Below are 18,717 nucleotides of genomic sequence, written 5' to 3' on the forward strand. Positions count from 1 at the left end.
CAGGAGACGAATCCCTCTGTGTGGCCTCTGCTTCATGTCTGAGCCTCGGTCTCCTCAGTCCCGTGAGGGAATCACAGTGGTTGTGGGGAGGAGAGGGGAGTGATTTGTCGGCCTGGACACAGTGGAGGGCTGGGTGGGGCCGGGGGAGGCGTGCATAGCTCACCCAGAGCAGCGCGCGGATGCTGGGCTTTCCTTGAAGGTTACATAAGGCAGTCTAGGGTGGAGCGCGAGGCCGGGGCGAGGGAAAGGGGCGTGGGGAGGCGGCCGGCGTGGCGGGGATCCCCGCGTGTTGAGGGCGCCCGCTGCAACCGCCGCCGCCGCCGCCGCCGCCGCGCGTGGAGGAGCTCAGGGCGCGGCAGAGTCCGGTTTCAGGGCGCGGACGACTCGAGGCTCGGGCTGGGAGCCGGGATCCTCGCCGCCGCCTCTGCCTCCACTGCCGAGCGCCGCCTTTGTTCCCCGCGGGAAGAGCGAGCGCGGCGGCGCCCCGGGTCCACCGCGGTGCCGGTGCTTTTGCTGCTCCTGCCGCGCGCGCCCCTGGGGGCTCTGCAGATCCTCACGATGGCACCCAGGTAGGAGCCGCGTCGGGGGGCCCTCCACCCCGCCCCCCCCCCGACCCGTCCGCCGCCGCCTCACCTTCTCTCCTCCACCTCTCCTTGCAGGAGGAACGCACAGTGCTGGCGCCCACTGTTGCCGCTGCTCACCGTCTCCGCGTTCCTGTCCACTGTCCCCCACACGGGTGCCTCGGCAGGTAGGCGATCCAGCCCGGGGGTGCCACCCGCGGGCCCCCGTGCCCGGGAAGGTGGGTGTGCAGGGCGGACGCGGCGGCCGCGCAGAGGCAGCCTGCCTCATTCCTGGACATAAAAGGGAGTCCTGGCCGCTCTGTGCGCTCTGGCGGTCCTTCCCTGCGGCTGCCTCCTGGCGATGTGGGGTCCTGGCTGCGAACAAGGGTCCCTGGGCAGCTGGGGTGGAAGAGTGCGATCTGGGCATCCGAGGTGGCTGAGCTGGGTGAAACTTCTCTGGCCTTGGGCACAGAGAGACTTTGGAAGCACAGTGACCCGGCCAGAGGCGACAGCGTAAGCGTGCGCTCCCGCTCAGGTGTGCGCACTGGTTCAGGGTGAGGCAGGGCCAGGGTGCTGCGGTAACCCACGTGGTCAGCCTGTCCACCCGGAGGAACACCTGGGCCTTTGCTACGAAGAAATAATAGAATGAATCTCTCACTTGCTCATCTTAGCTGTGAGTTTTCTAAGGTGGCCACATCCCCCCTGAGCCGTGGGTTCTTTCGGTTCTCTGGCTCTCAGTTTCCATACCAGGACTCAGCTGAGGTTGAATGAGTGTTAGAATTTGAACTGGGTGTTAATGGCTCATCCTAGCTACTGAAGGAGGTGAGATTTGAGAATCAGGATTTGAAGCCAGCTAGGGCAGGAAAGGCCTTGAGACTCTTATCTCTCCAATTAACAACCAAAAGCTGGAAGTGGAGGGTAACTCAATTGGTAGAGTGCTAGCCTTGAGTGAGAAAGCTAAGAAACAGCGCCTCTAGACCCTGAGTTCAAGTTCCAGGAATGTCATGCACACACAGTAGTGGAGCTTGAGTTAAACTGGTGTTGGTTAAGGTCAGGTGGCTTGTATAGGTGGCTCTCCTGGATGACCTTGAAAAGGGACCACTGGGAATAATTAAGCCATATTACCTCCTAGGGACACTGAGAATTAAAGGATCCATTATAAATAATGTTCTGGCACTTGCTTACAAGGCACAAAATGATCCTACGATTTGTGTTGTAACCTGAGTGTTGGGAAACAAAGCAAGAGTTTTACAAAGCTGAAGTTGAGAAAGCCTTGTTGGAACATCAGGATTTGAACCCAGGACTCCAGGCTCCTGTTCTTCTCCAGTCATTTCTCTAGATATTTTAGCAGGAGAGCCTGGCTGTCTGTATGATAAGTCGTCTCTGACTCTGTGTGGATTCCGATGATTCAGTCTGAGTAGCATAAAAGGTGGGAAGACTGGTTCCCTGAGAAAGCTGGGGGGCTGCCTGTGTGGCCTCAGTTAACAATTTGGGCACCAGAAGAAGCCCAGAGCAGCTTCGTAATGGTCTCCTAGGGCGTAAGCCCCAAGTGCCATGATAGCTTTTTCTGCCAAGACATCCAGTTTGGCATTTCTTGGAGATCAAAGGCCAGCTGGAGCACTTTTTGCTTCTCAGCACCCTGGTCTTTGTCAGAATGCTGCAATTTCCCATGTGACATAGGGCACTGCCAGCTAGGCAGCTGAGGGCAGGCTTTGGGCTCTGTGGTCTTTGGAGATTTTCTGCAATACTCACCACTCTCTAAGCTTCTGGAAAGGAAAGCGGTGCTTCTTTCTTTGCCTTGATCCATAACCTTGTCCCCTGAAGTCAGGTCACGATTGTTGTTTCAAGGGCAGAGGAAGTCCTGCTTCATCCTTTATATAAAACTCAGAGCCAGAATCCCCCCCCCCCACCCCTGCCCCATAATGTGAACTATCCAACTTCTGGCTGCAGTTTAATATGGCGAACTCTCATGAAACACTGTGTACTTATTCATCCTAGCACTGAGGATTGCTATTCTGTCCGATCTCCAGATGAACAGATTGAATGTCAAGCTCAAGCCTGTTGAATGTAGAGGGGGAGGATTTGAACTGGCTGGTCTGACTCTAGCATCCTTCCTATGAACCATGCTAATATTCAGTTAGAGGAGCTTCAGAGGCAGAAGAGGCTTTACAGGCCCTGCAGTCTGCAATGAGTCCCATGATTGGAGGGTCATAATTGTGCAATTGTAACAGGAACTGGCCATCCCCCCTCTCCACCCTTTGTGGCTTTGTGTAGTCTACAATACATTCAATCTCCTCCAAGTAACTGCATCCACTACCCAGCACAGATGGGAAGTTAGAGTTAGACTCTGTCTTACAGAGGAAGCTCAGAGCAGCCATGGTATTTGCCTAAAGCCACACAGTTATTCCTGAGTAGATCCATGATACTTTTATGTGTCCATAGACTCCAAGAATTTTCCACCCTGCTAAACCCTCAAGCAGGTGGTTTCTGAAAATGGATTTGTATGTAGGCTGCTATGGGGATGTGGTTTCTCCCTTCTCCACCTCTTATACTGTGATTTATATATCATTTGAACCATGCCTCCAGCTTTTTAGCTTTATTTTCTTGGATACAGTCTTGTGCTTTTTGCCTAGGGCTAGCCTCAGACCACTATCTCCTATTTATGCTCCCTGCATAAATGATGGGGAAACAGAAACATGCTATCTTGCCCAACTTGTTCATTGAGATGGGAAGTCACCAACTTTATTTTTTAAGCATGGAGACCAGGGAAGAGTTGGCTTCAAGCCACAACCCAATTCCTGCCTCCTGAGTAGCTAGAATCTCAGATATGAGCCACCACACCTGGCCATTCTTGTTTTTTCTTAACCATTTGGCAATTTCTTACAAAGTGAAACATATTTATCCCACCACCTCTGTGATTTTACTCCTAAATATCTTCCCATATGAAAGTGTATCCCTGCCCTAAAAACTGTATGTGAATATTCATGGCAACATTATTCAGAATGAGCCAAGATGGAAGTCCATCAGTGCTGAATGAACACAGTGTTGTATGTTCTTTCCATGAGATACTATTCAGCAATAAAAAAAATCACTTAAAGCACAAGTTTCTGCTACAATATAGATAACCTTTAAATGCATTAGGCTAACTGAAAGAGTCCAGACATGCAAAGAGCATATATTATCACAAGCCGTGGGCTATATTATCCCACGGATAGATTATCACAAGTATGGGAAGACTTCAGCAACAACAAACACCAATAGTTGCCCAGGCCAAGAGCAGAAGCAGGGATTCATACAAATGGGTGTGAGAACTTTCTGGGAGATGTTCTAAAACTGGGCTGAGGTGGTGACTGTTCAACTTATAACTCTACCAAAACTTATTTAACTGTATACATCAATGTTGAATGTCATCCATACTTACCTCAGTGAAGCTATTTATAAAAACATAAAGCATGGCTGGGAGCTGGGAGCTCACACCAACAATCCTAGCTACTCAGGAGGCTGAGATCTGAGGATCACAGTTTGAATCCAGCCCAAGCAGGAAAATTGTGAGACTTTATCTCCAATTAATCACAGAAAAAAGTGTGAATTGAAGCTGTGGTAGGATGCTAGCCTTGAGTAAAAGGAGCTCAGGGAAAGTGCCCAGCCGCCAGAGTTGAAACCCCAGAACCAGAAAAATGAAACCAAAAATACCCCTCCTAACCCCAATGCATGTACTGTCAAAGGGTATCTGGGCTTAGTTGGGATGGGGCTACCAGTAGAGGCCAGCCTGTTATAGGCCAGCACCACTTCAGCCCACCAGCTGCCCACCCCAGAGGGCGCTGTTTCCTTGGGGAATGGGTCCTGAGTTCCAGCTGGAAGAGCAATGTTGACCTGTGCCTATATGTCTTGATAAGCATGGAACACAGGCAGAGGGTAAACTTGTGAATACTGGATCTATTGAAGAGTGGACCTTTGTGAATTTCCTGCCCCCACCCTTAAACTTTCAAGCTTTGAGAAACCTCACTGATTCTGCGGTGAACTGAGATAGGTTCACTCTCCCTTTCTAAACCTCAGTGCTCCTATGCAAGCAGGTAAGACTCCTTCATCTCAAGATTCCTTCTAGTTTAAAACATTAGGGAATGAAAAAGGGCTACCTCGCTTGAAGTTTAAGTATCCCACATAGTTCCACAGAGATAGATGGATGACCAGTTCTCCGAGGCTGCATGCTGGCTTGGGAGAAGGAGTTGGACTCATGTCTGCCCCAGGGGCTCACGGGTCATGAACTGAATGGCAGAGCCACAGACAATTGCAACACCATTTTCTCCAAGCTCTTTTTACCCAATACCCAAGGGTCACAGCCCACCCTCTCTCATTATCTTGACATGTGTTACCCCATGACCCCTGGGTCCCACATAAACCTAAGACTGAAATTGACCAATGGCATCACCCTGCCTCTTCCAGGTTACATTGCAGTGTCACCAGAATTCTTGCATTGCAGCAGATAAAGGTCTATTACACAAATCTCCCAGGCTACCTATGGTTGTGTTGCTTTAAGTAACTGGATTCTGATTGAAGAGTTGATAGGTACCAACTTTCTTGTTTTCTCTTTAACTAACATCTTGTGAAATACATTCCCAGCTGGGCTTTAGCACTACATAATTATGTGGCTCATCGTGGTTATGATAGAAGATATATTTTTTCTACTATTGATATACGTTTTACTGTTTTAATGTCTGTGCCTTGTACATGTACATAGGTGCATGTATGTGTCTAGGTGCTTAGCTCCATGTGATCTTGGTGATTTTTATTTTGTGATATGTTTTGAGGTCTGGTAAAAATAACAACCCCAGCCTGTTCCCATAAGGCCTGTGTTCTTTAGAGATGTTTTATCAGATAATCTCCTCATGACATGATTGTACTAGTTATAAGGTGTTAAGTGAGACTTCTCAAAAGAGAGGCAGTGTTAGTGTTCCAGGCAAAGTTACCAAGACCCTGTCTCAAAAACCTATACAAACCTAGGCTTGAGGACATTGCTCATATGCCTAGTAAGTATGAGGCCTTGGGTTTAATCCTCGGTATTGAAAGTATAAATAAAATGAAATAAAGTAAAAATAGAGAGGAGCAATCTTATGCTAAAACAGTACCTTCTAACCTTCTAACAAACTAATTAACTAAAGGGGAATGGATAAGCTCATATCCAGAGCCCCCATGTAGTGGGGCCTGAGCTACTGCTGTCGGTATTGCTCAGGGGAGTTGAACGGTGGAGGGGTGCTTAAAAGAGTCAGATTGGACTGTAGTTCATTTTTCTTTACTGCACCCCACCTAGAGAGAGCCATAGTCTAACTTCAGAGCAGAGTCTAGAAGACTGTCAGACCTCTTCCTGAGTCTTAGCTGAGAAAGGAGACATGGGACTCAAGTCACCTACTGAGTGCAGTGCAGTCTCTATCAGAATGCAGCCCAACTCAACCCAACTCAACCCAACTCAACCCAACTCAACCCAACTCAATCCAACTCAATCCAACTCAGCCTAACCCAACCCAACCTAACTCAACCCAATTCAACCTAACTCAACCCACTCAACCTAACTCAACCCAACTCAATCCAACTTAGCCTAACTCAACTCAACCTAACTCAACCAAACTCAGTCCAACACAACTCAACTCAAAATTCAATCAACCTAAATTATCCCAACTCAGTCCAATTCAAGTCAACCCAATCTAACCTAACCCAACCCAACCCAGCCCAACTCAACTCAGTTGAATTCTACCGAACCCAATTCAAATTAAACTAACTCAGTCCAAAACAACACAACTCTACACAACTTAACCAAGTAGAACTCAATTCAATCTAAGTTAACCCAACTCAATCCAATCGTATTCAATTCAACCCAACCCAACTCAACTCAGCCCACCTCAACTCAATTCAACCCACTCCTACTTGTTACCTGCCATGGGTGACAAGGACAGAGAAGAAAGCTGTTCTGAGGGCATCTGTTTTAAAGGAGTTAGGTCCCCTGACTCAGAGGTTGGGGAGTTACTTCCAGTTTGGGGAAGATTAGCTGGAGTCTGGCCTGCAGAAAGTAGTCAGCTTAAGGCCCTGTAGGAGTTGTCTTTCCATCTCTGAGCTATTCACGTGGGGCCAATTTCCCACTGCACTCCACCTCTCACTAGGGAGGCTTCTGAATTTAGCTTTCTCTCTTAAAGAGCTTCTGTTGAAGTCTTTAAAGTGGTCTGGCCTGTTTTGGCTGTGGCTGTCCTTTTAAAGTCTATCTTCCTCCTGCCCTCTTAGGAGAAGAGTTGGCAATAGCAGCAGTGAAGATTGGTTTGCTGCAGGTGGCTCATGGACTAGGGAGTCTGTCTTGAGTACCTCATACAATCCATGTAAGACTGGGTACTGCCAGAGCCAAGATGTGGGTATTACCAGAGTGAATGTGTGGGTGTCTACTGAAGATGGCAAGCACTGAGGCTATCAGAAGCCATTAAAAGAGGAGTTTTTTTTAAAGTAACATTAATGGAAGTAATTCATGATTATTCTAAAGCCTAGGACAAAAAAAAAGAGAAAAGGGATTTAGAAAGATCACATATTATCTTATGGGTCAGAGATAAACTGTTCAATTTTGATAGTCTTATCTTCTGTTTATGTTCCATGCTCCAATATGCACATATATTAGAATATGAATGGTTCATTATGGTTCATTCTGTAAGTGCATTTTCCTGATTGTTCCTCCCCCACCAACAATCAACTAGACACTCATTTTGGAACATTTATGTTCTTATCTAATATTCTTTGTAATTGAAAGAGCGTTTTGTCATATGGATGTCCCATAATTAAACCATTCCTCTTTTAGACCTTTGGGCTGCTTTCAACTGTTGACTATTATAACCCTATTGTGATGACAGTATTTGCATGGCTCTCTATTTGAGTATTCTTGCAAATATTTTCCAGTACAAAGTCAGGCTTGGCGCCTGCCCATTTCCAAGACTCTTTCTGCGTTCTTTGGCAAGGCAGTGCTGTACATAAGAACACCTCTCTCTCCTGCCTTTGCCATGGCTGCTGCTTTGCTAATCTTAGGAAAATGGTAATGGCAAAAAGGCCAGCATCTGCATGGCTCCTCAGCTCTGTAGCCTTAGTGCTCAGAGCTGGGAACCCCCCTTCTCTCCCCTCCATTCACTCACACATTCTGCACATGTGGCTTGTGGTCAGGAAGGAAGAGAAAAGAGGATTTTTTTTTCATTTGAAATGTAAGAGCTCAGGTCCTTAGGGATTGCAATGGAACTGATGCCAGGCACGCTTGCTTATTCAAGGTGAGGTTCAGCCACTAGTAAGAGTTTAAAAGTTTCTGGTTCAAGTATAAGAACTAGAATGAATCCAGTCCAATGGCTTCTTTTCAAAGGTGAGTTATGAGCCCCACAGAGGAAAAAGCGCCTATCCACAAGTGGCAAAGTAGTCACTCAGGGAGTGCATTAGAAGACACAGTTCATATCCATGAACTCAGTCCCAGAGTCATGGGTTCAAATCTTAGCTCTGCTACTTCCCTTTGAGTGTCCTGGGGCCAGTTACCTCCCTTATCCACATCTTCCTTATCTGTGACTAGGTACCAATAATCCCTCATGTCTAGGATGAGTGTTGAGCCTGTCCCTGGTGACAAGTTATGCCTCATTACTTCCGATTCCCACATCATTGTGGATTCCTTGAGGGCAGGAACCCTTTTTTGTTTATCCATGTTTCCCTAGCCTCTGACAGGGCACCACCAGGATACAATGAGCATTTGAATACATTCATGAATGAATCATTCAAAGCCAGGGGCTTTGGAGACCTTAGTGAAATTCCAGTATTATGAATCCTGGACCATGACGAAGTCTCCATGGGTCTCCAGCCCCACTGGTGGTCTCACCCTGAAGCCACCTACTGTGATACAACAGATACCCAGGGGATAAAATATGAGACACATTGAAGGTATGCTTTTCCAGGTCTGGAGATAGTTAGCATTTCATCCATCAGTGTACAGCTGCACCGGTCCTGGCTAATGACTAACTGAACCTGAATCCTGCAGCTTCAACAGCAGCAGTCAAAGCTCTCTATGAAACTGGCTGGGCCTGCTTCTCCACCAGCAGGAACGGTCTTAGTGCTGAGAAGCCCAGAGAGGGGATGTGGCTAGCTCAAGATCACAGACCAAGTTGGCAGCAGAGCTGGGGCTAGAGCTAAGAGTCATTACTCTCAGGTCAGATCTCTGATGTTTTGAGGCCTTCATATGGACCTAGAAAATACCAGAAATGAGATCTGTGCTGTAAAAAGTGAAAAAAATGTTAGGGGTAGGGTTCAAGTAGCATTTTGTTAGCAAGCACAAAGCCCTGGGTTCAAACCCCATACTGCCATTAAAAAAAATAAAAAGCAAATAAAATCACCATTAGCAAGAGCATTCTAGCACAGCTGAGTTCGGTCTGGCTGAACTTCAAGACACATGGTGGCAATGAGATGACTTAGAAGGACTCAGTCCTGTTCCCTTGTTCTGAGCCTTGTCCTTCTCTGATGCCCCATTCATGAAGCTGGGACAAAACAAAACAAAACTGCCCAACAACTGGGTATATTTGGTCCTAAACAGAGACTACAGCGGCTGACTCCCTCTGTCTCGTTAAAATGCCAAATTACTCACTCTATAGAAAAAAAAAAAAGTGAGTGTGGCGGGGCGGGGCGGCGTGGGGGTGGGGAGAAAAAAGGAAACCATTTCTCACTACAGAGTTTTTCCGTGTGACACATTTTCTAACTTTATTCCAGGTTAAACTGTCTCTACAGGAGATGGCTTCATTTCAGGGTCCCTCCCTCCTTCTCCTCTCTAAGAAACAGACTTGTTTCATTTGTTTAATATTCTCAAGTGTGGACAAGTGTCCTGTTACACCTTCCTTTGCTCTGCTCTGTGGTGCGGGACCAGAGTCAGGATCCCTTGATCCTAGCTTGGCTGTAGGTGCCTGGCCAGGGCCCTTCCTCTCTCTGCACACAGATACTTAATCTGCAAGGGAGGGAAAGGCTGGCTCACCACAGAGACGGTGTGGCTGGATTGGAAGCAGTGGTTGCTGAGCTTGTTTCTATGGGTGGTTCTGCTTGAGACTGGAGTATCATTTGAATTTAGATTTGCCTCTAGCTTTTGTGGTCTCTGCATGGTTGCTGCAGTGCCCAGCGTGCCTGAGACATCTTAGTCCCGTAAGTGAATGATAGCTTTGTTTTAGACATAGGAATTCTGCCTCGACAATGTCTGCATGCCATTTCTCCCTCCAGCCCTGCACCCCACCTGAGGTCAGGTCTGTGTCACAGCTTTCAGATGGATTATTGTGGTTCCTTACTGTGAGTAGAACCTCCCCTCTCTGACCTCCATCTCCTCTTTGCAAGCTCATGTCCTATCATGTCGTGCCTCTTCTTCAAACACATCCAGTGGTTTCCATTACAGCACAGGTCATTCCATACTCTAGCTGGAGTTAGGGCCTCTTCTCCTCACAGCTTTCCCTGCATCCTGATTTCAGCCATGAGGAGCTACTTGCTGGGCTCTGAGTTCACCATGCATGCTTCCTTCTCATCCTTGTTCACCTTTTCTTCTTATAGACTCGTTCCTCAAGCTGTGGGCCCTGAATCAGCAACATCAGCCTGGCTTCATTCAGGGCTTGTGGGGAATGAATGGTCCCAGTCCTGACCCCAGACCCAGGGCATGAGAAGGCACACTTCAACCACCCAGAAGGAGAACACCAGGCCAGAGTGAGAGCTGCAGTGCCTTGGAGCCTGGGGGCTGGTGAGGCTGTGGTCAGTTCCAGCCAGTCTTATTCTGGACATTGTGTATATTGCCTGCCTTCCTAATCCTCTTGAAGCCTTCGTCTCTTCATCTGTAAGGGGGTAGGAATGCGTCAGGTTTCTTCTGACCATGAAATGTAATCATGACCCCCAAGATCTCAGCACAGTGCCCAGCATTCAGCATGTTCTCAATAAAGGGTAATGGCTGTGGCATCCAGGTTCAATCTCAGTGTTACCCATGTTTCTTCTGAGACTGCTGTAGCGTCTCTCAGTATTGTGTTGTATCTGGTTTGAATCCCTTGTCAAGTCCTTCTCACCAAGGACGAAGGGGGAAAGGACAATGTCATTCACCTTTGAGGGTTAGAATCTGACTCTAGGGTACAGGAAGACACATAGCCATAATCCAGTGGGGAAAGGTGAAACATGGCTGGACAAGGACTTTGCAGGATGAATGGGAGGGAGAGAGTTAATTGCAGGGTGTGTGTGTGTGTGTGTGTGTGTGTGTGTGTGTGTGTGTGTGTGTGCTGTTCCTTAGCTTTTTTTGCTCAAGGCTGTCATTCAACCACTGGAACCACAGTGCCACTACCAGCATTTCTGGCAGTTCCTTGGAGATGAGTCTCATGAAGTTTCCTGTCCAGTCTGGCTTCAAAACACAACCCTTAGATCTCATCCTACTGAGAAGATAGGATTACAGGTGTGTCACATTGTCCATCTTAATCGCAGTTTAAAATTTTTGTTTATGGTTTGTGAGGTTTGAACTGAGAACCTGAGTGCTGTCTCTGAACCTCTTTGTGCTCAAAGTTAGTGCTCTTCTACTTGAGCCACAAGGTCACCTCTGGTTTTTGAGTACTTGGAGATTAGAATCTCATGGGGACTTTTCTGCCCAGGCTGGCTTGGAACCATGATCCTTAGATCTCAGCTTCCTGAGTAGTAAGGATTACTGGTGTGAGCCACCAACACCTGGCTTGTAGTTTTTGACCATGGTAGAAATGGCTTTTCTGCCTGTGATAACCTGGTGGGTTTTTCATTCACTCATTTGTCCATTCATTTTTACTTTATAAACATTTATTGACTGCTATGCAAGGCCATGTCTGATGTGCTGGGCACAAAAGAACAAGACAGGCTTGGTTCCTGCTGTCATGGAATCTCCCATTCAGTAGTAGACGACAACATGAAATGAAGATTAATACAAACATGTCACATTCATAAGGCTAATATTATTATGAAACTGCATGCTGGTAACTTATGCCTATAATCCTAGCTGGTTAGGAGGCTGAGGTCTGAGGATCTCTGTTTAAAGTTATCCCTGGATGACAAATCTAAGAGACTCTTTTTCTCCCATTAACCAGCAATGCCCCCCCACAGAAAAGCCAGAAATGGAGGTGTGGCTTAAGTGGTAGGGTACTAGCCTTGAGTGAAAAAGCTAAACAAGAGCAAAAGGTCCAGAGATCAAGCCCTAGCACTAGTATACTCCCCTAAAAATGGTGTTGTAAAGAACTCTAGGTGCTAGAAATGGGAGTACACACCTGTAATCCTAGCACGAGGGAGACTGAGACAGCCGGATTATAAATTCAAAGCCAGCCTAGGCTATATAGTAAGACCTTGTTTCAAAGAAAGAAAAAGTAATGGGAAGCTATGAAAATAAAAACCTAGACACTCTTATCTATACTGGGATGTCTAGGAAGTCTTCTCAAGGATGTTGTTTATGATGAAATCCAAAGGCTGAATAGAGTTAGCCAGGAAAGGAGGTGGGGCTGATGGGTTGGCAGAGGAGTGGAATGTTCCAGATACAGGGAGCAGGATGAGGAGAGGATGGAAAAAATGGTCAGTGAGGACTCAGAGCATGTGAGGGAGGAGAAGTAGGGATGGGGTCTCTGGGAAGAAAGTAGAGTCTCTGTCATGTAGCTACCTTCTTTTGCATGGCCCTGGAAAATGGCCCTGGGGTACCATGAGGCACTCATAGCTCAGAGGTGAAGGGCTGATTGCCTCCAACTCAGAAGTACAGAATAGGATTGTGGGTTCTGACTCCTGGAGAGTGAATTTCTTCTGGGTTATGGCAGAGGGATACACATCTGTGTTGCCTAGAGAGGAAGTTCCATGGCTTCTTGCAGCAAATATTAGGGGAACAGGGATGGAGCAAGAGTTTTCAGACAGTACCAAGAGTCTGTTTCTCCTAGGGTCACCCAGAGTCCTTGCAGACCATCCCAGCTGCCTGGTAGTAGGGAATGAGTGAGGAAAAGGTCCTAAGATCTCCTCTAAGCAGTGAGACACAGCCAGACTTGGCTGGGTAAAGCTGTCCCCATTGGTACCATTTTGGGGTAGCCCAGCTCTAATCTGATCTCTTCTTTCATGTGCTCTGGATTTCTGTTAAGAATGCATACTCTCAAATACAATGCAGAAAATTCTTGCCAGGAGGAACCCCAGGTGGAAAACTTGGGAGTGGTGATGGCTGGGATGGTCAGGCTGGGTGGGATGAGATGGAGTGCTCCCCTCCCCTTGCCTAAGCCATGCCTTTAGAGAACTGCTTCCCTCTCCAGCCCTTGCTCCTTTGCTAGCTTGCAGTTCTTGGCTGTGTGACAGAGGTCTTGCGAAGAGCCTCATTGTTTATTTCCTGCAGCATCTATTTTACTCAGCGGTTGGTCAGTTGGGGGGAGGAGCCCAGTCTGACCTGATGAATAATTTAGGACATTTTTACATTATGAAAAGAAACAAACACATAAGTGATCAAGTGGAAACTTGAAATGCTTTGAAGCAAGGAGACGTTCATTCAATTTTCAGGTTCCTCTTTGGAATTTCCAAATTTCTTTTTAGCTAGATTTGGACCCTCAGAGACACGGTCCCGGGGTTCCTGTCTCTGGCAATGGCATATTCAGTAGAGATATTATCTTGACTAGAGATTTGAGATCCTCCGTCAAATTATTGCTTCAATAGTTTCTCCATTAACAGCTCACTCACTTGTGTGGAGGAACTATTTACTCACATTTGATCTCATTTTTGTTTTGTTTTGTTATTTTTTAAGCTTGAGTTCCCATTTTCTTGCTCATAGATGGCTTTCTACCACTTGAGCCACACTGCCAACACTGCTTTCTGCTGGCTAATTGCGTCTCATAGACTTGTCTATCCAGGCTGGCAGTTCTCTGAATTTTATTACCCTTAAGTGAGGGGTCATTGCCCTCCAAAGCTCTTGTGCTAAAGCTGTCACCTTTAAGAGAGAAGGGATTTGTCTCTGTCACTGCTGAAGGCCTGGGGACGGCCATGCAGCAGGTGTGCAATAAATGCATGTGTATGGTGTTGGCTGGAGGAGAAGCTCATCTTTCTCCGTCTGTTTACCTCTCCAGGAATTACTGTGTGTGGCTGTTCTACCATGGGAAGCTGGGGTGGAATTTGGAAAATGCTGCTTGTGCATATGCATGAAGGAGACTGGCCAGTCCTGTTCCACATCTCTAAAGCATTGCCCTTTAGGGCAGCTTCCAATGTGGTTTCTGCTGCCTGTGGCCCTTTATGGTTGATAAGGCACAGTTCACCATTCACACACCTTGTGTGGCTGGGTCTCACTTCTCATGGGATCTGCAGAACTCCCAGTATCTTACTTCCTTTGGAACCCACCAAACGAAGATAGTGGCCTTTGAAGATCATCTATTTGAGTTCTGTCAGATGACAGATGGAGCTTTGGAGAGAACAGAAACTTGTTTAAAAAAAACATGTGGTTTTAGGCCAGGTATAGGTGGCTCCCACCTGAAACCTAGCTACTCAGGAGGTTGAGATCTGAAGATAGTGGTTTGAAGTCCATGAGACTATTAGCTCCAGTTAACCAGCTAGAAATGGAGCTGTGACTCAAGTGATAGAGCTTGAACCTTGAGTGAAAAAACTAAGGCGCAGTGTCAAGTCCCTGAGTTCAGGTCCCAGTACTGGCAGAAGGAAAAGGAAGAGATTGTGTGGTTCTAGAACTGGACCCGAAGCTCTGCCAGTTTCCAGATGAGTGCATTGCAGCAATCTGAAATTCCCAAGTGTGGCTGGACTCACAGGTGCCTGATTGTTCTGTCTTCTGCCCCATGGGCCTCGAGGTGGCTAAAGCTGAGCTGTAAAGTCATCCAGATCCCTGAACTGCTTAGCAGCTCTGTGGCCTGGGCCATATTCTCAGAAAGTGCCTGGATTTCCTCTCCTGGACATAGGGATGGTAGGAAGCCTACCTTGCTGGTCATGTGAGACGTGGGCAAGGAATAGCAGGAAGTGCAGGTGTTTAGTCCCAGTGATGCTGGATCTCCTGTCATTGAGCATCATCCTTCTGGAGAGCTGTGTAAAATGCTAACCTCATCCCCAGAGATTTGATTGGGGTGGGGGCTAGGCACCAGTATTCTGAAGCCCCCCTCTCACCTAGGGCTCTACTGTCAGTCCAGGAGGCGCTCAGTGCTGGATGACCCATGGAAACAGGCCATATCTATTCCCATCACTCCCATCTCCAACAGCTACATGTGTGATCATTTGTGAGTGAATGAATGAATAGGATGTGTTCCGCACCTGGCATTTATCTTGTAAGGATTGCTTCGTCTATGTCCCTATAAGCTCAAAGAGGTGAAGAATATGCCCACAGCTGGGTACTGGTGGCAAATATAATCCTAGCTACTCAGGAGGCTGAGATCTGAGGATTACAGTTCAAAGCTAGCCTGGGCAGGAAAGTCTGTGAGATTCTTATCTCCAGGTAACTGCCAAAAAATGCTGGAAGCAGCACCCTGACTCAAGTGGTAGAGTGCTAGCCTTAAACAAAAGAAGCTCAGGGACAGCTCCTAGGCTCCAATTTCAAGCCCTAGGACTAGCACCAAAAGAAAAAAAAGAAGGCAAAGAAAATGCCCAAGGTCTTGCCTTGCTGGAGGATCTTTCTCCTGACATTTCCATATCCTGTTTCCTGTACCATGGCAGCAAAGCTGGTTTTCCTTTGGTCCTTCCCAGGTCACTGCCTCCCCCACCCACTGTCTCCTGGGCTCTCATCCCAAAGGTCGTCAGATTCCCTCTTATTATTCTAGAGGCCACAGGCTCTTCTTCCAGCAAACATTTGGAGCCTGTCAAGCTGTACTTTCATCTACATTAAACAAGAGTCAGACTGTTTCAAAATATGACTTCAGGTCACCATCTGTTCTGGTTGTTGCCTTCAACTGGAATCTCATAGTAGAGCCAAATGGGGGCTCAAGCATACTGTGGAGAGCCAGTCTCTTTGCATAACAAAAGCCAGCAAATTTGTAGGGATGTCATGTGTTTGATAACAACTGTAAGACAGATTCTTTTTTTTATGTGCTGTTTATTTCTCCTAGTCAACAGCAACGTGTGGAGTGCAGGTTCCTGATACAGCTTCAGAAACACTTTTTGTCCTTGACACCTCCTGCATACCAGGCTCTGTGCGAGGCTTTCTCCCACACCTGACAGCCATAGGCCCAGGTAAATGACCTTCAAGGTCATGAGGGTCATGTGTGGGGATGTGGCCTGGGTCCTTGGTAATACTACATGCTGTAGGTATCTCTGTTTTCTCATCCTGGGCCCATTGGACCTGGTGTTTTCTGATGCTCTCAGTTCTGACAATGACCCTCAATTCTTCCTCCATCTTGACCAGTGTAGGCGCAATTTCACAGTGCCTGCTGAAGCCATGAGCTCATTTTGCCACGCCCCCGCCTGCCCTGCCTGGATTCACACAAGTGCATCTGTGGGGATGCCTCGGGCAGTTCCCAGGCATCTTGATTTTGCCCAGGGCTTACATGCCAAGCACTGAGAGACTGCAGGCAAGGGACTCACGGCAGCTGCCAAACTCCCGCCTGCACTCCACATTCCAGGTCGCCCAGTCCCACCCTCTCCTTGGCAAGGGAAGGGGCCTGACTGCCAGGATGGCAGTTAGGGGAGAAAGAGTTATTCCTCCTAAAATGGTCAGCTGGATCCTTCCTCAGAAGCCTTCCAAGGCGCCTTTCTGCCTGTCACCTATATCTCAGTCTCCTGGGCCAGACATGTATGTCTCCCCAACCAAGCGGGTAGTCCAGCCAGCCCAGGCAGTGCCCTTCACCATCAATCCATTCATCTGGAAAGAAAAAACACAGGGTACCAAAGACACCCCTGACATTAAATACTTTCATGCAGGGAAGTGCACATCTCAGAGCTCAGCCTGTGGCTAGTGTTGCTTTATTTTTTTCCTCCCCTCTCCCTTCTCCATTCCATTCAGGTTCTCCATTCAGGTCCATACTTGGACCTGAACTCAAGGCCTTATCACTCAAGGCTGGTTCTCTGCCTCTCGACCTACAGCTCCACTTTCAACTTTTTGGTGGTTAACTGGGAGATTAACGTCTCATGGGCTTTTCTGCCCCGGGAAGATCATGGTTTTGAACCATGATCCTCAGATCTCAGCCTTCTGAGATTACAGGATTATAGATGTGAGCCATCAGCGCCTAGTTGAGTGTTGCATTTTAATTGGCATCTGCCCTGGACCCATAATTTCTGATGTAAGGATGGTAGTTATTTAAAGAAGCCATTTCTCCCATTTCTGAACTCAGTATACTCCTGGCTTTCCTAGCCATAGCTTTCTGCAAATCCCTTCCCAGACGCTGGAGCTCTCAGACCTTTGTTTGTCTTTTCTTCATGGTCTCAACCTCAAGCCACCTGCATGTAGCCTGTATGTGTCTTGATGTTGGATCCCCTCTGCTAGGCTGAGAACTAGTCAGGGAGCAAATGCGTCATCTTCCTCATCTCCCAGAGTCCAGCCTAGACCAAGTCCAGATAAGGTTGGCTCACAGATGCTGGGCTGCGCCTGACTGGGGCCAGAATGGAGTGAATGATGGGAAGGCCCTCTCCTGCCTCTTCGGAGGCACAGTTTTCCCTGTGGCTCTGTCGCCATGGACTAGCATCATGCCAATTTTGATTGCCACAAATCAGCCAGCATCTTAAATATACATTGACTAGTAGCATCACCAAAGAAATGCAATATTTTCTCAAGCCCCTTCTACCACTCCATGTCTCTCCCACTGCCCATCCCCCATGGAGGTGGGGGGGCCTCCTGTGGGAGGGAAACACAAGGATCTTAACTATTCTGCTCCTAGGTGCTGGCTCACTTCCCATCCCGGCCCATCTTGCCTGGTGGTTCTGCATAATGCCCCAATACCCAGATGGGCCATGAGCAGCCTCCTGGGGCCTCCAGCCAAACCTCAGAACGCAACCGTCTGCCACAGAGCAAGGAAGCATCTGTTATTTACATGCCCCACCCAGGCCCTTATTTCAAGGGGAGGAAGGTGGAGGCGGCTGGAATTTTGTCTGAAGTCTGAGAAGCCAATGTGGCTCAGAGATGCTCTCCCCACTCAGAGGTGGGTAAAAGCCAAGGGCAGCCATTTTGCAGAAGATTGCAAATTTTAATTTCTCCTGCTTTGTCAGCAGGGTGGGGTTATTCCTCCAGAGAGTCAATCCCAAGTTCTCCGTGGCTGTGAATATTAATGAATATATACCTTGACAACTGTAAAGTCCACATTACGCTGAATAGTTCTGGTGGGGTTAGCAAGACATTTATTAGTCCTCATGAGAGTTCTTTTTTAAAAAAGAATATATTCTGGCAGGACTGAGGATTGAATGCAGGGCGTTTAACTTGGTAGGCAGGTTTTCTATCACCTGATCCACTTGGATCAGGTCTTTGGATGCATTTTTCAGATGGGATATTGGACTTTTCCAGGCTGGCAAAAGTGGATAAGATCAGACTAAGAGAACAGTGAGAAATCAGGTCTTTCTGGGCAACCTGGGTGGGGGAGGAGGGGGGAGGGGGAAGTGGAGTTATTCTTTGAGGAGACTCCCTTGTGGATGGGCAGAAGTCCTGTGCAGCCAGAGTGGTGTCCGCCAAGTTTTTCAGACATGGCATGAAGAAGATTGGAGAGAGCCAAGAAAATAGGTCCTAGTGGTGTGTGGTGACTCACACCTGTAATCCTATCGAGTCGGGAGTCTGAGATCTGAGAATGGAAGTTCAAAGCCAGCCTGGGTACAAAAGACCCTGAGACTCTTATCTTTAATTAACCACTAGAAAACTGGAAGTGGTGATGTGACTCAAGGGATAGGGTGGTAGCCTTGAGCTGAAGAGCTCAGGGACAGAGCTCAGGTCTCAGAGCTCAAGCCTCACAACTGACAAAAAGTTAAAAAAAAGAAAGAAAGAGAAAGGAGGATAGAAAGAAAATAGATCCTGCAGGCCCTTCCATAAGCTGAAGGACTTCTCTGCTCTGCGTGGATCTTCCTTGGGGATGACACAGAGGAGCCACAATCATCCTCCAGCTGCAGACAGACTCCTTCCTCAACATTCCCTTGCCCATCAGCTACAGCTCCCAATCTTTTTGCCTCCCGTTTACCTCCAGGGATGGCCTTGGCCAGGCTTGCCTGCCTGCTTCCCCTCCAT

General features: G+C 47.6%; 1 protein-coding gene across 1 annotated transcript in view; it reads left to right on the forward strand.

Annotated features, from left to right (window-relative positions):
• Positions 1-205: 205 nt before the first annotated feature.
• The window catches only part of Col15a1 (collagen type XV alpha 1 chain), an 89,030-nt gene continuing 70,518 nt past the window's right edge, over positions 206-18,717 (forward strand). Inside the window, exons 1-2 of the mRNA XM_090330314.1 lie at positions 206-569; positions 660-748. Of these exons, the coding sequence (XP_090186440.1) occupies positions 559-569; positions 660-748 (100 nt within the window). The 5' untranslated portion in view covers positions 206-558. The remainder of the gene's footprint in view (positions 570-659; positions 749-18,717) is intronic.

Source organism: Megascapheus bottae, chromosome 3 (assembly GCF_031878675.1).
Source record: "Megascapheus bottae isolate mThoBot1 chromosome 3, mThoBot2.hap1, whole genome shotgun sequence".
Classification (NCBI taxonomy): Eukaryota; Metazoa; Chordata; class Mammalia; order Rodentia; family Geomyidae; genus Megascapheus; species Megascapheus bottae.